Source organism: Ochotona curzoniae, unplaced genomic scaffold, assembly GCF_017591425.1.
Source record: "Ochotona curzoniae isolate NIBS_2020 unplaced genomic scaffold, NIBS_Ocur_1.0 scaffold_2453, whole genome shotgun sequence".
Taxonomy (NCBI): domain Eukaryota; kingdom Metazoa; phylum Chordata; class Mammalia; order Lagomorpha; family Ochotonidae; genus Ochotona; species Ochotona curzoniae.
Window position 1 is genome coordinate 22175589 of NW_024467094.1, and position 22669 is coordinate 22198257.

General features: G+C 52.3%; 1 protein-coding gene across 3 annotated transcripts in view; it reads left to right on the top strand.

Annotated features, from left to right (window-relative positions):
* The window catches only part of RNF43 (ring finger protein 43), a 64141-nt gene extending 42160 nt beyond the window's left edge, over window positions 1–21981 (top strand). Inside the window, exons 3-10 of one of the 3 annotated variants that reach the window (XM_041000674.1) lie at window positions 6394–6516; window positions 13743–13817; window positions 13908–14039; window positions 14714–14818; window positions 16450–16611; window positions 17056–17158; window positions 17731–19086; window positions 21726–21785. In XM_041000674.1, coding sequence (XP_040856608.1) covers window positions 6394–6516; window positions 13743–13817; window positions 13908–14039; window positions 14714–14818; window positions 16450–16611; window positions 17056–17158; window positions 17731–19086; window positions 21726–21769 — 2100 coding nt within the window. In that variant the 3' untranslated portion in view covers window positions 21770–21785. Of the gene's footprint in view, window positions 1–6393; window positions 6517–13742; window positions 13818–13907; window positions 14044–14713; window positions 14819–16449; window positions 16612–17055; window positions 17159–17730; window positions 19087–21725 lie in introns of all 3 variants that reach the window. The other 2 variants (XM_041000673.1, XM_041000675.1) reach the window with 2 other exon arrangements.
* The last annotated feature ends 688 nt before the right edge of the window (window positions 21982–22669 follow it).

Here is a 22669-nt window from a genome sequence, read left to right on the forward strand (position 1 = left end):
TGGTGCCTTTTTTCCTGGTTCTGTAATTTGTTGTTGATGTTGCTGTTGTTGTTGTTGTGGCTGTTGTAACTCATACCAGTTGTTGACTTTGTTTCATGGCTTCTCAATTAGGGAAATGTGTAGTGATGGAGTACTGGGGTCTATCATATACAGATGTGGGGGAATAATGGAACATGCATCCTTGCTTTCAGACTAAAGATGAATTCCCAATGAAACTGTTGGACATGTGTAGACAATGGGATGCTGGACTGTCTGACATTGTCTGTACCAACCATGTCAGGGTACATTTAAATAAGAGACTGATAGAATTATAATTCCATGTGAAGAACTACACTTTTGTAGTAAAATGGGAAAAATCTGTGGGAATTTGGGGGGGGATCCCAACCTATACAAAACTGTACCACATAATTCAAAATTCAAAATAAAAATATATTTTTAAAAAGATTTATTTATTTTTCTTGGAAGACAGATTTACAAAGAGAAGGAGAGACAGAGAGAAAAATCTTCCATCTGCTGGTCATTTTCACATTCCAAGTGGCTGCAATGGCTGGAGCTAAACTGATCCAAAGCCAGGAGCCAGGAGTCTTCTCCATGTCTCTTACGTGGGCACAGGGTCCCAAGGCCTTGGATTGTCCTCAACTGCCTTCCCAGGCTACAAGCAGGGAGCTTGACTAGAAATGGGGCTGCTGGAATTAGAACTGGCGCCCATATGGAATTCTGGTGTGTACAAGGCAAGGACGCCAGTCACTAGGCTACCACGTGAGACCCCCCTTATGTTCCTTTCAATCTGACTTCAATACCCTAGCTGGGTGGAACTTTATTTTCAAGGGAGCATCCTCTCACAGGTGGCAATGAAGTCCTAAAATAGCTAAGGGAACCCTTGTCTTTGTCCATCCTGGGCACTATCAATATGTCCATTGTCCAAACACAAGTGTTCCCCTAACTCCCTCAGGTGCTTTATTCTGGCCAACTTCCAGCCTTACAGAACCCCACAGTCACTCATTGTCATATCCAGGAGTGCCCCGCTGCCTGGACCACCGGCCGCAGAGTCTCGATACTAACCGGGCTCTCCAGTCCAGTGTGCCAACCTGTGCCCAGCACCTGCATTCCCAGGTACCTTCCACACACTCCCATTGCCCCAAGGCCGGGGAGGGGGAGTCTTGAGGCAACATTTCCGGAGGCTACTTTCTTGGAATAGGAGAGGAAAGAACACAGAACATTTACCAAACAGCTCCCATTCTTTCTTGTTCTCCTACTCAGCAGAAGACAAACTCAGTATTTAGGTATTGTTTTGTGACTGAAGTATTTGTGGCTAAGACCCTCTGTGTACTGTCTCTCAAAGCAGCTGTTCGCAATTTGGGTATGCGGACTTTCTTCGTGACTGCCTATCAGAGATGTGATTGGAGACCTTTAATATTTCATTTGAAACATTGACTGAGTCTAGTTCACAGGCCCTGCTGAAGGGGCCATGGAGGGAAGGATGGAAAGATCAGTGGTAACCTGGTACGGAGAGGGAGGGAAGCCCAGGCAGGACAGCCGCAGAGCCACAGGTGTTTAGGGAAGTGAGGCCAGCTATTTCTGTAGCTTGAGTTGCAAGGGGTGAAGACAGTTGGGAAGGGAAAGGCAGGCCTGGAGGTGAGGCCTGGGGGCAAGGAGCAGCCTGGGCAGAACCTCAGAGCTGTGGGTAAGGGTGCAGACTTTATGGCAAGAGCCATGAGGAGCTTTGTCAGAGATTCAGGTAGAAGAGTCACACACTCAGGTGACTGTTGTGGACCACCGTACCTGTAACACAGCGTAAGTGAGCTCTGGGGAGAGGGTCTTTCAGGGACTTGCCACCATTGTCTATACCTATAATGGCAGGATACACTTAAATAGCAGAATGGTGGACTTGTGACTGTTGCTGAAGGACTATACTACTGTAATAATGTAGGGGAAAACTGAGCAGGGGGAGGGCAAGTGGGGAGGGTAGAAGGGTAGAAGGGGAAATTCCTGAGCCTATGGAACTGTAGCACATCCAAAAAATAAAAATGTAAAAAAAAAAAAAAGGAATATTTCAGTTGATTAGGATAGTGATGATTAGAGTAGGCATAGTGAGAAGGGAAGAAAAAGGACAAATTATACAGATGTTTAGGTGCTTGATTGGATAATAATTGATAGTGGTTCCAGCCCCCAAGACAGGGAACCCTGGAGGGGAGGTTTGAGTAGAATGGAAAGATTAGTTCAGTTTTGTACTTGCAATGGGTTTCATGTAAAGCTCTTAAATGTCCAGAGGACGGGGCTGCTGCACATCTGAGGGAACTTTCAAAGTTGGCACACAACGGAATTAAGTTTGATATAAAACACGTTTGAAGTTCATGTATTATTTTTATATAATATGTAATTTCCATGGCCCTTTTGGAGATCTCTCATGTGGATTCAGGGCACAAGAGAATGTTGGGGAGTTCATACATAGTCAATGACCTCTATGTGGGACCAAGGCCATGGGGTCAGCTCGGGTTGCCCCAGGAGCATCATGAGTAACCAGTGGAGGGAGACGAGAGCCCTGGGGGTGACTGCGGGCATCTCAGGAACTGGTATTTCCACCCATTTGCTTTAGGAGCCTAGAATTAGTAAGACAGCTTTCCTTGGTCATGAGTGGAAGAATGCTATCATATTTTCATAATATAAAGTGTTAAAAAAGTTTTTTTTTAATTATCTTACAAGAAATTTCCATATCTTCTGACTGGGAGACAGAAGATCTTTCTCTGTCTCTCACTGTCACTCTTTCACACACGTTATTTTTTACATAAACAGGTCCTTTCAAGGATTTGTTTCCAGCCATAGGATCAAAGAGCTAATACCCAGAAGTATTAGGAAGTATTTGGAAGTCACCAGTCCACAGCATTGAGTCCAGAAACATGAGCTCGAATTATCTTCATCATTATCATCAGCATGAGCAACGAAGGGTTGACTATGTTCATTGAGTCCATGACAGAACTCTAATCTAGTGTGACCTTCACTTCTCTAAGCCCAACTTTCTCTCTCTTTTTTTTTTTTAAGATTTATTTATTTTTATTGGAAAGGCAGATATACAGAGAGGAGGAGGGACAGAGAGGAAGATCTTCCATCTGATGGCTCACTCCTCAAGCGACCGCAACAGCTAGAGCTGAGCCAATCCGAAGCCAGGAGCCTCTTCCAGGTTTCCCATATGGGCACAGGGTCCCAAAGCTTTGGGCCATCCTCGACCGCTTTCCCAGACTACAGGCAAGAGCCGGATTGGAAGCGGGGTGGCTGGGATTAGAACCGGAGCCCATATGGGATCCCGGATGTTCATGGTGAGGACTTTAACCACTATGCTATTGTGTCAGGCCCCAACTTTCTCTTCTTTAAGTGCTAACGGTAACACCTGCCTCATAGTGAGATAAGTCAGAGGCCCTGGCCTGCAGGAGGCTTCTCCAATGGCTGACTGGCTCCCATCCCTGCTTCTGTGGTTGTTAGTTCATAGCCTGGCCGTTCTGGTGACCCCCTTCTGCCCTGTAGGAGGAATCCTGTAGTATGGTGTTGCTCTGCAGCCCCGCTTGCTGGCAAGGCCTGGGGCAGGGTGTGGTTCTTCTCAGATCCCATCCACACAGACTGCTTGGGTCAGCTTTTCCTTTTCTTTTAAAATATCTAAGTGGAACAGCTTTAGGAGCAAAGGTTGATTTCAGCCCACGATTTGGAGGTTCGCAGTCCAACATCAAGGGCCTTGCTGGTTTAGGCGCCTGGTAAGGCAGGAAGGGTGGTGAGGGATGTTCACGTGGACAGCAGGAAGCAAGGTGTGACAGGAAGTTCATTCCTCCTCCAGGGCCACTGGCCTCCGCCCCCAGCAGCCTCATCCAATCACAGCGCAAACGCTCTACCTTTGGACACTATGATTGGATCAAGCATCTGCCCTTACTCCATCAATCTTTAATCCACCAACCGCTACCATAGACTTTGGGTTTAAGCATCCAGATGAATTTGGAAAGCCTAATTCTGTTCAGTACGTAAGAGCTGCTCTTCTCCAACAGGACTGTCCCCCCTCCCAGTGGCCCTCTGCTCAGGGAGCAGTGTTGGACTCAAACATGGACAGTCCATGCAAAGTGTGGATTGCTGTTTGGAATTTGTGTTTCTTTTTCCTTTTCTTTTTTTCAAATTTCTTTCTTAAATTTATTTTTATTGGGAAGACAGATATACTGAGAGAAGAAGAACCAAAGAAAGATCTTCCATCCACTGGTCTACTCCCTAAATGGCCACAATGCGTGTTGCTGAGCTGAGCCAAAGCCAGGAGTTCCCTCTGGGTCTTCCACATGAGGGAAGAGTCCCAAGGCTTTTGGCCGTCCTCTGCTACTTTCCCAGGCCACAAGCAGGTAGCTGACTGGGGAAGTAGAGCAGCGGGGAAGCGAACCACTGCCCAATGGGATCCTGGCATTTGGATGTGAAGGACTAACCAATTGAGCCATTACACTAGACCAGAATTCATGTTTCTTGAAGGCAACTCTCAATCTTTTGATCTGCAGTGGGAAGCTGACCATTCAGCAGGGGAATCCTTTGTAAATGCAAATCTGGTGGTCCTTGCTCCTAGGCCTCATCCCTGGCTTCCCCTTTCATGTCTCCTGTCGGTGCAGACTGAATCCCAGCCTGCATGCCTCAGCACACATGGCTTCCTTGGCAGGGAAGCACATTCCCACCCTGACCCGTTTTGTTAGCTGCACAGAGTGGATGTGTACCTATTCAACCATCAAGGAAGTGATCAAGTCACTCCTTGCGAAAACGTCCCTGTCCTCCGCTCTGGGGTTCCTGCCGTCCTCTTCGTGTGTTCTCTCCTGGACTCCACCCATGCTGTGTCACAGCATCATGGCTGTGTGATTGTGTGCTAGTCTCAGCTGCTCTACTGCCAGGAGCCTGTCCTACTCACCACCGGCTGCCCACTCCATGTACAGTACCTGCCCCAGAGGGTGTCCTCGGTGTTGATAGAATTAGGGAATGAATGGGTATCCAATTGGGTGGATTTACAAATGACAGGGCCATGCAGTTTGTTGGGGCAGGAGCTGCAACTTCACTGAAGTGCAGACAGCTCCATCCTCAGGACCCTGCCTTTTTCTGGGGCCCTTAGGGGTATAGTTTTTCTCCCACCTTGATCACTACCGGACTCACAATCCTTCAATTCAGAGATGAAGAATGGAACTCCTTCCCATCCCAGTGCCTGTTGTCCAGAGTGTGAGTCTCATGCACAAGGATACAGGCAGGTGGGGAGGACGGAATGTATTTCCCAAGAAGCTACTGTGTTCCAGGGTGGTACAGTGAGGCGAGCCCGAAAGTACATTCAGAAAGTGTGCTTTCAAATCCACCATCAGTGGAGCCTCTTCTTCAGTATCGTCATACATTCCACCTCCTTTCTGATTTCTCTGATAGTTTTCTCTGGAAGTCCTTCAGACTGTAGCAGCAGTTGAGAGAGAAATGTGGAAAACTTCCTAGCAGGAAACTCTTTGCCAGAATACACTGGGTTCCAACTGTGTGGGAGTCCCGGCTCACAGGATGATCCAAGGCCAAATAAATCATGCTTTGTCCTCCTAGTGGTCTGACTTTTTAAAAAGAGGTTGTTTTTATTTGTTTGAAAGGCAAAGTGAGAAGGAGAGAGGAAGGGAAAGAGAATTCTTTTTTGCCCAGAACAGCCCGGGCTGGGCCAGGCTGAAGCCAGGAACTCAGAACTCCATGCTGGTCTCCCACATGGATGACATTAACCCAAGTACTCGGGCTATCTCTGAGGCACATTAGCAGGAAGCAGGATTGGAATCAGGGAACCAGGATTTAAACAGGTACTCCAATATGGCACAGCATAGGGCGGATTCCAGGGAGGATAGCGAGAGAAGAGAGGCAGTGCAGAACGAGGAGACCTAAGCCATTTGACAGATGGAACTGCACGGGACAACAGCTGCTGGGGTATACCAAGGAGGCAAGAAGTGGCAGCAGTGTCCTCCGTGGCCTGGTGAATGAGACTGGATTCTAAAGACACTGATGGAGGAACACATGGATGTTGTCTTGGCCTGCAGGGTTTGGAGTTGGCACAAGGCTCTGGAGGTGACAGATACCGGGGCCTGGAGAGGCATCCCGTTCTGTTGTCACAGCTACTCTGCAGCAGACTCTTCATGGAGGACCCCTCTCTGGGATACCTCAAATGTCCTTGGCCCCCTAGCACTGCTGCAATGACAGCTGATGGTCGGGAGGTTCGTATGGATCATCCCAACATAATGCCTCCTCTCACAGTACCGAGAAAGCACCTGGGACCTGCGAGGGACTTGCCTGGAACCATGTAGAACCGTGAGTTCCTTTTGGCACTTGCTCCTGCTCGCTGGAGCCTACCTAACCTACCTGTCTCTCTCTCTCTCTCCACAGTCGCACCCCCTGTACCTATGCAATGCCAGTGACGACGACAATCTGGAGCCTGGATTCATCAGCATTGTCAAGCTGGAGAGCCCCCGGCGGGCGCCCCGGCCCTGCCTGTCACTGGCCAGTAAGGTAGAGAACACACTTGACCTTCACATGTACTGAGTTTCACCTAGCTCCCGGTTGTAAGAGGCTCCCTGTCCCAACTTCCCCAGGCTGTCCTGACCCATGCCAGAGGGCCAGGTGCTCAGCCTTTCTGCTTTCACCATCAGCTAGGCCCAGCACACCTTCCTGGCTTTCTTCCTGGCATGTGCCTCATCTCCATCTCTGCCCCTATCAGATGGCTTTCTAAGCCCTGACCCCTGCCCAGCGCCACTGGCAGGAGGAGAAGTCAGTGGAAGTCTTCTTCCATCTTCCAGAAACATTTCCTGGACTCTGTGTGAGAAAACAGCAGACAGTGCCACTGGATGTGTCTGCAGGGGGTGACGAGGCGACCTGTGGCACAAACAGGTGTACCTAGGGCAGGGGAATCCTCGCAGGGGCAGCAAGAGCAGGCAGTGATATCCCCGGTCTTGGTCCAGATCCCTGTGGATTTCCTGATCATCTGGGGCACCTCAAGGAAGCAGCCTGTGAGCGGCAGGGATGTAGGCCAGTTCAGAGTGTGCCACCCACAAGTAGGTGAAGATGTTCCCTTGGTTTGGCCATGCTGACATCACTGGGGTGGGATGCGAGGGGCTGGGGGTGCAAATGAGAGGCGACTGCTGGGATGCACATGGAGGAGCTGGCGTGTGTGATATCTGCATAGGTTGGGCAAAGGATCGTGTTGGGGTGAAGTTAACCTGCGTCTGGATTTGTAATGTGCCTTGGTGTCCACCACCTGTTGTCCAGCGTCTGCTCCCCATTAGGCAGTGTGTCATTGTGATGGAGCATGTATGAAAGAGAAGAGAGGGAAAGGGGTGAGAAGCTCACTGCCATGTTCCTTTTTCTTCTCCTTATTTATTAAGAAGGAATATTTTATTCTGATCATTTTACAGAGAAATCCATGTAAGTGTCTAGAAACTTCTAAAACCCAGAATTTGTGCTGTTCCTCTAGAGCAGGGTATGGTTCCACACGTGCGTGGGGCCTGGCAGGCCGTGGGTGGTTTTCTTCTCAAGCTCTTGGAGTATTGTGTCTGTGCAGGGAGAAGACACGGTCACGGACGCTGTGGAGCCAGGAGCGCACTCAGCGCCCTGCTGCTGGACCTTTGTTCTGTCACCCTGAAGTGGGACTTTGATGTCCCACCCTGTGACTGTTGTAGAGATGAAAATAACGTATGTCAGCTGCCAATGAATGTCTAAGCTCAAACACCCTAGCAGAAGAGCAGTTGTGGCTTTAGAAATAGTACCTTGAGTCCCAGTGCAGTAGCCTAGTGGCTAAAATCCTCTCTTTGAACATGCCAAGATCCCATATGGGTGCCGGTTCTAATCCCGGCAGCCCTGCTTCCCATCCAGCTCCCTGCTTGTAGCCTGGAAAAGCAGTCCACGATGGCCCAAAGCCTTGGGACCCTGCGCCTGTGTGGGAGACCCGGAGAAAGCTCCTGACTTTGGATTGGCTCAGCTCTGGCCATTGTGGTCACTTGGAGAGTGAATCATCGGATGGAAGATCTTTCTCTCTGTCTCTCCTCCTCTCTGTATATCTGCCTTTCCAGTAAAAATAAAATAAATCTTAAAGAAAAAGAAATAGTACCTCAGTCACTGACTGTGCTGAGTGCGACCGTTGCTTTTCCCTCAAAGCCAAAGCCAAAAGCCTCGAGCCCTCTCCAAGTCTCCTGTGTGGCGGCGAAGTACTTGGGCCATCTTCCATTGCCTTCCCAAGTGCATGAGCTGGAAACTGGATCAGAAGCACAGAGTAGCCGGGACTTGAACTGACGCTTTGATGTGGGCTATAGGCTTCGAAGTAGCAGCTCAACGTGCCGCACATTTGTCCCTACAGATGTCTTTCGTGTAGCTCAGGGGAGACGTCAGAGAAAGCTGCGTTCTTTGGGGGGAGTGGTCAGTGCTCGGTCAGCGCAGCTCTGACTTATTGGCGCTGTTGGTGGCACCGTTCCTGTGCACTAGATTGGGACTGTCAAGCCAGACAACCCTGGAGTTAAGGGCTGGCTCCTCCTCTGCTTCTGCGTGGCCGGGGCAATTTAGCTCCCTGCTGCAGGCTGGGTTTCCTCATCTGTCACAGGAAGTCATCATGGGGCTTGTACGCAGGAGGATTGAATGAGTACAGATGGAAGTTCTCAGCCTCCTGCCAAGGACATTAGTAGCTGCTCAATACATTATTGCTGTCATCGACATTAGCATCAGCCCGTGCTTTTAGAGATTAAAAAAGGTTGGATCTTTTTTTTTTTCCTTTCTTTTTTTTTTTTTTTTACTTGTTTGTTTCTTCTCGGAAACCCTCACCAAATTATGGACTTTTACATTCTTGTCACCACCCTTGCACCCTTGATCCAGTCACACAGATCAGTTTCTGTTTCTTTCTTAGCAACTCCAAGCCAACCCCTGTGCCAAACCAGGCCTTTATCACATCCTGTCTGGACCAATCCCGGTGGCATTTTGCCTGGCAGGAGTGAGGTCTGTGAGTGCAGGCCCCACCTGGTGGTTAAGCATAGCTGCTCTGGAGACCCAGGATCCTGGGTGGGAATCCTGCGTCGACGGCCTTTCCACTCAGGATCCTGACCGTGTTATTCAGCCCCTCCGGTTCCTCAAGTCAAACGTGGAGCTGGAGGAAGAAGGGGAAGGGCAGTGTTGTGGCATAGTAAGTTAAGCTACTGCCTTCTACACCAGCATCCTGTTATGGGCATCGGTTTGAGTCCTAGCTGCTCTACTTCTAATCCAGCTCCTTGTTCTAATGTCCCTAGGAAATCAGCTGAAGACAGCCAAAGTTTTTGGGCCCCTGTACCCACGTGGGAGACCTGGAAGAAGCTTTAAGGCTCCAGACTACTGCTTCAGCCTGGCTGAGCTCTGGTTGTTGTGGCCATCTGGGGAGTAAACCAACCAATGGGAGATCTTTCTCTGTCATCTGATTTTCAAATAAAAATAAATAATTTTTAAAAGATTTATTTTGTTTATTTGAGATGCTGAATTACAAGAGAGACAGAGAAAGAGAAGCCAGGAGCTGCTTCCTGTTCTCCCATGCAGGTGCAGGGTCCCAAGGAATTGGGCATTCCTCTGCTGCTTTCCTAGGCCTCTATAACGGAGCTGGATGGGAAGTGGAGCCTCTTGGACACAACCCGGCACCCATATGGGATACTAGCGCTTGAAAGGGGAAGACTAGCCAATTGAGCCATTGTACCAGGTCTTAACTTTTTTTTTTAAGTGGAACTGGGTGTTTTGTAGAGTTGTAAAAAATAAATAAAGCCATCTATACCCATTGTTGATGTAATAATAGCTAATGCTTAAAAAACATTTCTTTGTGCCAGGTCTTATTATGAGTGCTTTACATGGATTCATTCATGTGCTCTTACCAAAATCTTAGGGAGCAGGTCAGGTTGCTATGCCACCATTCAGAATAGGAAATGGAGGCACAGAGAAATAAACTGATTTGTTCAAAGTCTCAAAGCTGACAAATTGGTAGCAGAGCCAGGTTTCAAATCTAGGCAGTCTGGGCGAAAGTAGATTTCCTTCCCTCTCCTTTAAAAAGTTTGATCTATTTTGTTTGAAAGGAAGAGAAGAGTGACGGAGGCATCGTCCATCTGCTGGTTCATTCCTCATAGTTTACAGGACTGGGCTAAGCCAAAACTGGGAGCCAGTAACTCCATCTGGGTCTCCCAAGCGGGTGGTAGGAACCTAGGTGGCTTGAGCCATCACCTGTTACTTCCTAGCGTGCACATTAGCAGGAAGCTGGAGTTGGTAGCAGAGCTGAGACTCAAACCAGGCCCCCTTGTATGGGATGCGGGGGTCCCAGTGACACCTAACTGCTATGTCAAATCTGAGCCCTCTTCTCTTTCCTTCTTGCTGCTCACTACCCTGGTACACTCCCTCGGCTTTCCAGCCCAGGTGGATCCATCTCCTTGTACTGAATCTTCCCTGCCCAGCCCCACCCAGTCAGCCAGGGCAGTGGCAGAAATGCCACGCACCCTCCAGGCATACCTGGATTCACACTCCTGGCTCTGCAAAGCTAGGTTTCATGGAGGTTCCCCTGGGTGCAGGCAGACAGAGGGACCTCCTCCCACCTCAAAATGAACAGCCTCACTATGATTGGCCTTGTGTATTGTGTCAGATATGGGGCAGGGGAGTGATGGTGGCAGGAAGGAAGTTTTGAGGTGAGAAAGGGTTGGAAGCTGCTGGTTTGTTCCATTTATCGTGTTCTATAACGCTGTTGTCAGCACTATAATTTTATGTGCATGTATGCCTTATCTCCACACCTAGCTTATGAGTTGTTCGGGAGGGCCTGGCCTTCCCTGGCTCGGGGCCCTGCACAGTTAGGTGCACTGTTAATTTTGATTAAGTGGAGATAGACAGAGGCTCCCTGTGCTGTGAAGAGCAAAACCCAAGGCCCAGAGAAGTGTAGCTGCTGAGCAGTGAGCCCAGCGGTGAGCAGGATTGCGGCTCACGCTCACTGTTCTCTGACCCTGCTCTCCTAGGGAGGACTGCAGTTGCCCGCCGCCAAGGGCAGTCTTGGCCACTGCGCCTGGATCTGATCCACTGTGAACCTTCCAAGAGGTCTCTGTGTTGTCTTTGCATGGCCAAGGTCTCCTGTCTGGAGCGGACATGCACCCTCTCTTTGCCTTCCAATTTCAGGTTCCCCCAAGATGCTCCTTCCCTCCTCCCTGTACCTCTCCCTGCTGGGCCCCCATGGGGTGGCTCTCTGTCCCCAAATCTTGTTTTTGATTCCTAGAACTCTGGGCACGGGAACCCACCGCTTGCAAGCCCTGTTTGTTTTCTCCTCTTGGCCAACTCTCTGGGCTCTTTGATCACTTTTACAACTTTGTAATTATGGGCTGTAATGGGCTGGGGTGTTTGAACGGCACAGTAATTGCGTTCTACTGTTCCTACCCCAATTCTTCAAAGAGAGAGGGGTGGGGAAGTAAGAAAATCTCCAAAGCACTGAGTCTTTGCCCTGGCCATGCTCTCGCAGGCTGGCCCAGGCTTACACAGTTTCGTGGGGACCCAGGCACCTTTCCTCCAAGCCCTCCGCCATGTCCCCAGAGTGTTGAGTTAGTCAGTGGGATTCTCTTCCCAGGAGGAAGTCCTTTTCCCCCTGGTGGTGCTCCCTTGCCCTAGCCTTGGAGGACTCCAAAGATGGGAGAGGCCTGCAGGGTGTGGCCGAGGCAGGGTGGGCTTCCTAGGAGCAGGTGGGCAAGGCTGTGGGGGGGAGAGATGGAAGCTGTGCTCTCTTGCTAGCTCCAGTAGCTCTGCTCTGGGGCCTGTGAAGTTCTGGGCAGTTGGCCTGGTGACGCTGGGCCCTGGAGCTGCATAGGCACCCTGGGGAACAGGGCTGAATGAATCTGGAAGTCACCCTCCTGATCAAGACAGGGTCTCCACCACCGAAGACCCTGGCTCTCCCGCCTCCAGGCAGTAGGTTCAGAGGCCACCCCCTCCCCCCACCCCCAACCACTGCTTGGGGAGTGGGAGCAAAGGCACTGCTCCCAGCCAGCCTGGCAGTAGACCTGCCCTAACAGGCTCTTCCTGGGAGGGCAAAGCAGGAGATCAAAGGCGGGAGAGTATGAGTAAGTCCCAGGCCTGGCTCCTCTTCCTGCCACCCCTGTGAGTGAGGGTTAACCCTTCACTGCCTATACAAGGATCCTGGGCGTTGGCGGTGGAGGTGGGGAGGCGGGGAGGCGGGGAGGAGCAGGCTGGTTGCAGCCTGATGCCTCTGCAAGACCAGCCTTTGCTCCGGGAAGCCGGACCAGGCGAGCCAGCAGCAAGAATAAGCCCCTCGCCCTGTCTTATTGCTCACCCTCTTGCCTCCACCGCACCCTGGGCTCCGGTCTCCGCCCTTTGGCCCCCACACAGTGTCCCTGGCTTCCCATGCTTTGCTCTCTCCTCCTGCTCTGCCTGGCTGGCTGGATTCTGCTGGATTCCTGGGGCCCTCGGGGAACATGCTCATGCATGGCTGTGTCCTTGTGGGAATGGGGCCTCCCTGCCTGAGCTTCTAATGACACCCTATGGGAGAAGAGAGCAGGTGGAGTCCTAGAGTCCGTCAAACACCTTGAATTGGAACTAGAAAGGCAGGGAAGGGGCGAGGTGGGCCGTGACAGGAGCTTGGCTGCAGAGGCGTGGGGTGATGGTAGAATTCTAGGCTTTTGGCACTTTGCCTGAGCTGGATGCTGCCCTGTTGACCCCTCTTGTCAGACAGGGCTGCCCTGACAAGCCTAGCTGGCCCCTTCTCTGCACACTCCCTCCTCTGTGTACGGCTTCTGGGAGCACTGGTCACTCCCTGTTTTGCCCTTTCCCTGCTTGGCAAAGGCAGGCTGAACTTGGATGACAGTAGCAATGTCTCCTTTGTCCTAAGTGCTAGAGCCAGGTCTACCAGCTGGCACCCCAGCAGGCCCTTGTTAAGAATTCATTCCAGGGCCCAGTGTGGTAGCCTAGCGGCTAAAGTCTTCGCTTTGTATACTCCAGGATCCTATATCGGTGGTGGTTCGTGTCCCAGCTGCCCTGCTTCCCATCCAGCTCCCTGCTTGTGGCCTGGGAAAGCAGTTGAGGATGGCCCAAAGTCTTGGGACCCTGCATCCAGGCTCCTGACTTTGGATTGGCTCAGCTCTGGCCGTTGCAGCTACTCGGGGAATGAATCAGTGGACAGAAGATCTTCCTCTCTGTCTCTCCTCGCTGTATATCTGCTTTTCCAATAAAAAATAAAATAAATTTTTTTTTTTAAATTTATTCCATTGGAGCCAGCACTATGGCATAGTGGGCTAAGTTTCTGCCTATACTGCTGACATCACATATTTGAGTTCTGGCTGCTCCGCTTCCCTCCCAGCTCCCTACTTATGGCTTGGGAAAGCAGTGGAGGATGGCCCAAGACCTTAGGACCCTGCTGTCTGGTTTCAGATCAGTTCAGCTCTAGCCGTTGTGGCCATTTGGGTAGTGAACCAATGGAAGATCTCTATCTGTCTCTCCTTCTCTCTGTAAATCTGCTTTTCAAATAAAAATAAAGTAAATCTTTTTTAAAAAAAATAATAGAATGGAAGAAAAGAAGAAAGACTAAAGCTGTCTTGTGGTCCCGGGTGAGTTCAGGGGACAAGGCAAGGAAGCCTTCGGATCCCTCACGTATTTCCGTGTCACTGGGCAGTGTGTCCTAGGAACACAGGTGTCTGGGAGGCCGGGCCCTTCCTCGGCTGCACCCTTGTGCAGCCCCAAGCCAACACCCAGCTTTGTCCCTGCAGGCCCGGATGGCAGGTGAGCGAGGAGCCAGTGCCGTGCTCTTTGACATCACTGAAGACCGAGCTGCTGCTGAGCAGGTACCCAGGGGTAGCGGAGTGTTGGAGGTGGGGGCTGGATGAGGACCGAGAGAAGTCACAGCAGCCCTTGGGGGCACCTTGGCCCTGCAGCTGCAGCAGCCCCTGGGGCTGACCTGGCCTGTGGTGCTGATCTGGGGTCGTGATGCCGAGAAGCTGATGGAGTTCGTGTACAAGAACCGCAAGGCCCATGTGAGGATTGAGCTGAAGGAGCCCCCAGCCTGGGTAAGCAGTGAAGCCCCCTGGGCACCATCCTACCTCCCCCTCCCGCCCGCCCTTGCTCTCAGTACCCACCCCCCTCTTTGTTCCATGACCACCCTGCTCAAAGTCCTTAAACTCTTGGAGCTGAAAGCATCCGTCAGCTGTATGTCCTGAGTGAATGGCTGTTCCCTCTCTGGGCCCAATGCATCCTAAGGTCATCTTCAGCTTTGGGATGTCCTGGCGCAGGACAGTGCTGTGAGAATGGCTCCTGCCATCCCCGTCCAGGTGGTCACCTCTCCAATGGCCAGGATCTTTATCCCCTACTCTGCTCCTTCCCCCACTTCTCTTAGACCCTGCCTGCGGATGCTGGTTACTCCCTACTCTGTCCTTGTCCTATGAACCAGGCCCACCACCTGCGCCTCTCCCAAGCCTTTATTACCAATTTGTTCCACTACAAGAGGGAGATTCTAGGCCAGCAACACCTTCCCCCTACTGCCTGCCCCACTAGCAGGGAGCCCCCTTTCCCATCCTGCCACCTCCACAGGTGGTCCTGCAATGAAGGCTGGGAGTCCCCCATCCCAGGAGGACCAGCACTGAGCACCTGGGGGAACCTGAGCTCTGCCTTTCAGCCCCAGCATCTCCTCTCAGCCGGCTCCTTGGAGAACCATGACCCTTGTCTTCTCTGCTCACTTTTCCAGCCAGATTATGATGTGTGGATCCTCCTGACGGTGGTGGGCACCATCTTCGTGGTCATCCTGGCCTCAGTGTTGCGCATTCGGTGCCGCCCCCGCCACAGCAGGCCGGTGAGCAGTGCGGGCTCCCTGGGAGAGGCTAGCCAGTGGACGCCTGTGCGGTGCCGAGGGGTGGGGAGCGGGAAGGAGAGTGTGAGCAAGATGGAGGCCCCAGTGTCCATGAGGCAGCTTTCAGCCACACACCCCAGCAGCCTCTCCCTACTTGGCTCATTCATTCATCAAGTGTGCTCAGCTCCTGTTAAGTGTCAGGCACTTCTGGGGATAGTGGAGTGAACAAAAATGACAAAAAATGTCTCTACCCCCAAGGAGTTTTTGTTCTGTAGGGAAGAACTGGACAATAAATAAAGTAAAAATACATAATATTCCAGGCGGTGGGATATGCTAGAAAAGAAAGAGGAAGAAGAGAGCAGGAGGTATAGGGTGACTTTAAAAGCAGGTCCACGGAACTGGCTAATCTTCTGCCTGCAAGTGCTGGCATCCCAGATGGATGCTGGCTCTACTCTCGGCTGTTCTACATCTCATCCAGCTCCCTGCCAGTGTGCCTAGGAAAGCATAGCAAAGGCCCAAGGCCTTGAGACCCTGTACCTGCCTGGGAGGCTCCTGGCTGCTGTGTTTAGATTGGCTCTTGTGGCTGGGGAGTAGACCAGCAGATAGAAGATCTGTTTCTCCTTCTCTGCAAATCTGCCTTTCTGATAAATATAAATAACTCTTTAAAAAGAAGAAGAAGCAGGTTTAGAGAAGACCACTGGGCCACATGGAGAAGATGACGTGATAGACCACAGGACGGTGGTGTGGTCTGTGCAGATCTCCAGGAGGAATGTAATTGAGGCAGAGAGCATGCTAAGCACGAAGACCTGCATACCTGGCATGTCCGAGGGACAGCTTGAAGACCGTGTGGCCGCAGTGGGGCAGGCGAGAGAGAGGCTGCTGTAGAGGACATGCAGTGCATGGAGCCCAGTGGTCTGGAGCTGGCCACAGGCACTTGTCAGAACTTTGCTTTTGTTGTTGGTGATGTGGGAACCCTTGCAGAGATGTAAGCAGGAGAGTTGACTCGGAGCTTTCATGCAGTCCCTCCTGCCACCGTGGGGAGCAGAGATGGCAGAGTGGCAAGACTGGAAACAGGAAGCCAGCAAAGAGGTTGGGGCAGGAATGTAGACAGTGGCTTGGATTAGTGAGGGAGGGAGTTGGGTTCTGGGTGGATTTACAAGGCAAAGCCTAGGTTTACTGATGGATTGATTACTCATGCACAGTGAGAGAGGAATCAAGGTTTTGGGCCTGAGCAATTAGAATGGAATTGTCATTTTCTGAAATGGGAAAGATGAGGGGTGGGGTGAGGGTACAGGGGCATGGCCTGGATGGTTAGTGGGAATCTGAAGTTCAGATCAGATCATGTGGCATTGGATATACTGGTAGATGCCCAAGTCCAGATGTGTCCAGTCACAGCTGGATAGAGTTTATTTCATTGGTCATCAGAGAGGAAAAGCTCAGTGGGCTGATGAGGAGGTGGGGAGGAGCGTTTGACTTGCTTGCCAGAGCTGTGCATGAATTCTGAAAGGACAGCTTTCCACGGGTCAGCTGACCATGTGATCTGACTGGAGGCCTGCACACTGAAGCCCGCCTGGGGCCCAGCAGCAAGGAAGATGAGCCTTAGCCTTGTTCTGAGTCCCCTGCCTCTCCCCTAGGATCCTCTTCAACAACGAACGGCCTGGGCCATCAGCCAACTGGCCACCCGGAGGTACCGGGCCAGCTGCAGGAAGGCCCGGGCCGAGTGGCCAGACTCAGGCAGCAGCTGCAGTTCCGCCCCCGTGTGTGCTGTCTGCCTGGAGGAGTTCTCTGAGGGCCAGGTAAGGCAGGCCACATGGTGCACATCTGTGCCCAGGCCAGGGGGAGTGGACAGGTCGAGGGCTCGCAACGGAGCCCTGGCTGTGTCAGTGTCCAGTGTGTCCCACGTGGAGCCAAGGAGGGGACTGCCCTGAGGTTTGCTTACTTTCTTGGCCTTCTCTGGAGGGAACCAGTACCAAATGCCAGGTGGTGGTTTAGATGCCTTATCTCCTGTTAGCCCCAGGGCTGTGGGGGGTAGATTAGTTTCTTTATCCTCATTTTCCAGCGCAAAACTGTTAAGAAACTTGCCTGAGGTCATAACATCACTAAAGCTCATACCATTTCTAGGCTGTGGTGAGGTCTGCTGTAAATAAGTGATAACAAGGAGAGCCGAAGAGGGGGGCAGGGGTTCTGGCTCTGGTCACTCCTGTGCTGTAGGAACATCTGGACTCCCTTGTTTTCTCCAGGAGCTACGGGTCATCTCCTGCCTGCATGAATTCCACCGGACGTGTGTGGACCCCTGGCTCCATCAGCACCGGACCTGTCCCCTCTGCATGTTCAACATCGTAGGTAGGACGTGGACCAAAGATTCCCCTGTGGGCAGGTGGATGGGTCCAGAACATGGCTTCCCTCGGAAGAGGCTCCTGGCCAGCAGCTAGGAGACAGAGCAAAGGCCACAGTAAAATCCACTGGGCACTGCGCTGATCAAGGAGGGCTCGACTGAGGGGCAGGGCAAGACAGCCAGAGGATTTACAAGTGATTTGTATTTTGATTCTCAATCTGGGTGATTTGCATATTTTTGAATTTTCTGGCAGTAATGAAAATCAGTATATTCTGACACTTTTCTAAAAGATGAAAGTAGAATGAATATCTTGAGGAAAGAGAGCCTTTCTCGTTCACCCAAAGAGGCAAGGTGGGCTAGCGGAGCACCTCCCACGCCGCTGGGCGGGGCAGGGGTTAGGGTGTGCCGGGAGCCTCCCAGGCAGACAGCTGTCTGTGGGCAGCGAGGGAGATGCAGGGCCCAGGCAGGTGGGGGTGGCTCACAGCGGAGTCTGCCAGGTGGGGAGAGCCACACTTTTCTGAATGCGTTCTCCATTAGAGTTTTGGAGTCAAGCATCTGTGCTCTTGGTTCTTTTTTCCAGAGGGAGATTCATTTTCCCAGTCCTTGGGAGCCTCTCGATCCTACCAGGAACCAGGCCGGAGGCTCCACCTCATCCGCCAGCATCCCGGCCATGCCCATTACCACCTCCCTGCTGCTTACCTGCTGGGCCCTTCCCGAAGTCCAGGGGCTCGGCCCCCGCGACCTCGTTCCTTCCTTCCATCCCAGGAACCTGGCATGGGCCCTCGAGCCCAGCGCCTCCACAGAACCACACACCCCCGGGCTCCAGGCGAGCAGCAGTGTCCTGCAGCAGTCCAGCGCCCCTATGCACAGGGCTGGGGACCAAGCCGCCTCCGATGTCCCACACAGCACCCTGCTGCTTGCCCAGGGCCCCTGCGCAGGACCAGACCTCATGACAGCAGCGGCTCCGGAGAAAGCTACTGTACCGAACGTAGTGGCTACCTGGCAGATGGACCAGCCAGCGACTCCAGCTCAGGGCCCTGTCACGGCTCTTCCAGTGACTCAGTGGTCAACTGCACGGACATCAGCCTGCAGGGCATCCATGGCAGCAGTTCTACCTTCCGCAGCTCCCTAAGCAGTGACTTTGATCCCTTGGTATACTGTAGCCCCGAGGGGGATGCCCAGCGGGAGGAGCCGCAGCCCAGCGCAACCTCCCGGCGCCGTTCCTTGGACTCGGTGGCACCCATAGGGGAAATCCAAGTTTCTAGCCATGTCCACTATCACCGCCACCGGCACCACCACTACAAGAAGCGGTTCCAGTGGCATAGCAGGAAGCTTGGCCCAGACACTGGGCTGCCCCAGTCCAGGCCTGCTGCCTCTCGGACCCAGGTGCAGCCAGAGCCACCATCGCTTGAACCACACGTCACCAAGTCCGACCCAGCTGCCCCTTCAGGGCAGCTCCCCAACTCACAACGGTCCAGGGCTCCAATGGAGCTGGCCCCCGGCCATGCAGAAGCCTCCAACCCCAGCCCCAGCCTCAGCAGTCTTTGCAACCTGCAGAAATCCAGCCTTCCCAGCCGGCACCCACAGAGGAAACGACGGGGTGGCCCTGCAGAGCCGCTTCTGGCTCCTCGGCCCCAGGACCCAACTGCACACCCCGCCTGCCAGGCTATCCCCCATTTCAGTACCAGCCTGGCTTACCCTTGGCCTCCAGAGGCCCACCCGTTGGTCTTAAGACCTCCAGGCCTGGACAGGAGGCTAATACCAGAAACCCCAGGTCCCTGTTACTCAAGTTCACAGCCAGTGTGGTTGTGCCTGACTCCACGTCGGCCCCTAGGACCACACCCACCTGGGGAGGGGCCTTCTGGATGGAGTTCTGATCCCCCTGGGAGCAGGCCATGCCCTTACTCACACTGCCAGGTGCTGCCAGCCCAGACTGGTGAGTATCCAGGGGAATTGGGTAGGGTAGGGAGGGGAGGGAAGAGCTGGATGTCGCGAGATAGGGAAAGTGAGCCAGCTAGGGCTGGTGGCAGCTGAGAACACCTGGCTCAGCACAGGACACGGGCTGCAGTTCTACAGCCTTGCTCTTTCAGTTGCCAGATCACAAGAAGGGCTCCAAGGGAGGGACTAGTGCGGACGGAGCCATCAGTTGGAAGCCAGGGCAGCAACAGCAACATGGTGTTTGATGCCTTGATAATGGGTACTGTTCTGCCAAGGCTCACAGCTCAGTGTCAGCTCTGGGTACTCAGCATGCTGGAAGTATTCCCTGGGGAGAACATGATCTGGTAAAAGCCATGACCACAGGCAAGTACCACCCCAGGCCTTGCGGAAACGAGCCATGTGCATGCTGCACAGGGATGCAACCAGAGGCAGCGCCCCTGTGGCTCACTCCCCTGGGTCCCAGGTTCTCTCCTCTCACCCTATGGTGAGAGAGCACCTGGAGCACCCCTTCCCAGCACCCTGACCCATAAGGCTAACCACATTTTCCTGGGGATTCAATATATTCCCATGTTACAACCATTGGGGACAATGTAAATTCTCAATGTTAGCTTGGTGGCTATTTTTTTGTTTTAATTACATTGCATTATGTGACACAGTTTTATAGGCACTGGGATTCCCGCCCCCCTTCCCAAAGCCTCCCCCCATGGTGGATTCCTCCACCTTGTTGCAGTATCACAGTTCAAATTCAGTTGAGATTCTTTCATTGCAAGCATATAAGCTTGGTGGTTATTGACCCTGATACCAGGATACTTCAGCAAAGTGTCTGTGGGGAAATGGAGTTAAAAGGTAAGTTTATTTGAGTGGTAAAAAACCAAACCAAACAAACAAAAACAACTTTGAAATCCATGTGTATTCTTCTTCCTACTACGCATGGAAGACGGCACATTTTTCTCTCCCACTTCCAGGGCTCCCTACCTGCCATCCTCCCCCAAGGTGGGTGACACACAGCTCTGTGAACACTGCAACCACTAGATGACACCCTTCCACCCAAGATGGGAACCCCAAGGGTCTGAAACAGAAGGCTTCACATCTGGAAATCCTGCAGGACCACTGTCATTCATTCCCTCACTCACTCATTCATTTCCTTCCTGTATCCCACATGCTTTAACCTACACTAGATCCCATATCAGACTCTGAGTGCAGGGAGCCGCCAGCCAGGAAAGGAAAGCCCCGGGGCTGCGGGGGAAAAGGCATACCAACAGCTGCATCTATAAGGCAGCTGCTACACAGAGCATTTCATGCATGCTTGGGCCGTGTGTTTGTCATGTGTGTACTTTCTATGCTGCCAATGTCAGACCTCTGTGACTGGCTTTTTTGTTTTTTACATTTATTTAATTTACTTGAAAGAGTTGGGCAGGGGGGAGATGGAGAGAGAAAGAGAGATATCTTACATCTGCTGGTTTACTCCTCCATTGGGTCACAACAGATGGAAGAAAGCTGAGTCAAATTGAAGCCAGGAGTCAGGGATTTCTTCCAAGTCTCCCTTGTGGGTACAGAGACCCAAGGCTTTGGGCCATCCTCTGCTGCTTCCCTAGACTATTATTAGCCCGAAGCTGGATCAGAAGTGGAGTAGCCAGAACTAGAACCTGTGATGCTGGCATCACAGATGGAGGATTAATATGCTATACCACTGCATCAGCCTCAACCGTCTATGGTCTCCTTAGGTCCAGCACCAAGACCCCCATGACAGTGTCTCAGCTACAGCCTAAAGGTCAGGGCAGGAGCCTGTTCTGGGAACAGGCATCCTGCTGCTTCCTCCTGCTCACTCCCATAAGCACAATTCTTGGGGCCGGCACTTTGGCATCTTATATGGGTGCTGGCTTGTGTCCTGGCTGCTCCACTTCAGCTCCAGCTCCTTGCTACTGCACTTAGGAAAGCAACAGAGAATGGCTTGGGTCCTTGGGCCCCTGCATTCACATGGAAGAGACAGAAGCAACTTCTGCTTTGGATTGGCCCAATTGTGCCCATTACAGCCATTTTGGGAGTGAGCCTGCAGATGTGGGATCTGTCTCTATTTCTCCTTCTCTCCGATATCTCTGCCTTCCAAAAATAAAAATAAATAAATCTTAAAAAGCAACAACTAAATTCTTCCTATTGTTCTGAAAGCCAGCATGTTTAGCCCTACTCCCGGAAGCCCCTCCTGACTGCTGCACTTGGTCCTGGTCTTCCCCTTCCTCTCAGCAGGGCTCCTATGATCCGGGTCCTGGCCCACCCGTCTAACAGCCATCTGCATGTGCACTTTCTCCTGTGGAGTGGTCAGGGCCCCTGCTGAGGTTTTTCGCCTTTTATTTGGCTCATGGTAGCAGGCCCAGTTCACAACGAATGTCCATAATTTCTGACCGAGTGAATCCATGAATAGCAAGTGTCAGTAACACACTAGTTGGTATGTTTCTCTTTCTTGCTCATTTGTTGTTTTCTTTCCTGTCTCACAACCACAACCCCTGGCCCTGTCAGCTTGCAGACACCTAAAGGCTCCTCCTTCTCCCTGGCCGTCTCACAGTACACTTTCTCACAGATGGGTGCAGTGGGTGCTGGGCCTAATTCTCCGTGACCTTTTTTCTCTTGTCTTTGAACCAGGCACAGAAGAGGAGCTGGAGGAGCTGTGTGAACAGGCTGTGTGAGGCGGGCAAGCCCAGCTCCAGCCACGAGAGTGCTCCGGACAACTCGGGGGCCCTACCTGGCCCAAATCCTGTTCCTGGGAGAAGAAAGGACCTCAGCAAACACGTCGCTTTGGGCTGTGCTTCCTGGAGCCCCTGGAAGAAGTATGGTCAATGGTGGACGGCAGCAGGTGCCGTTTCCTGCTCCCAGCTCCAGACCTTGTTTGCAGAACATGGCTCCAACACAGCAAGTCTGTGTCCAGCTGGGCAGCCAGCCATGGACTGTATGCACGTGGAGGCCAGTCCCTGGAAGGCTGGTTTTCAGAGGGCAGGAAGTTAGGTAGCCAGGAGTTACAAAGGTGCTGCTCTGGTCCCCAACCCCAGGAGGGCAGGTTCAGCTGAACCTGTGACGCCTTCTCGCCTCCTTCCCCAGGTGAGCTCTGCATACCAATTCTGCCCTCCCACCAAGAGAGCCACTGAGTCAGGGGTAAACCCAGCTCTTCCATTTTCCTCCTTTGCAAGAGGACGGAGGACAGAGCAGAGCCTTAAAAGGGGAGCACCGCAGCTTTTCCAGGACGGCCATTTTCCCCTTCTTGGCCCTAAGGGGAGGGAGGCTCTGGAAGCCCGAGTTGTGTTCCTGATGTGAGCAAGGCACCTTGGAGAGCCTGAGTTGCATCCTGCTGTCTTCAGAGGCCTGTTAGTCCAGCAGCGCCAGCCTCTCCAGGGCCCGTCTCAGCGTCCCTCAGCAGGTGAACAGGAGGAGATTTCTCCTGGACTTCATCCAAGGAAGAGAAGACAGGACTGCAGGAGGCCAGGGACAGCTGAGAATCCCTTCTCTGGGAGAAGTTTTGTCTTGGAGCAGGGACAGCAAGGATTAGGGGAGCACAAAGCAAAAGCTGAGTATGACTCTGGGGTGTGGAGAGT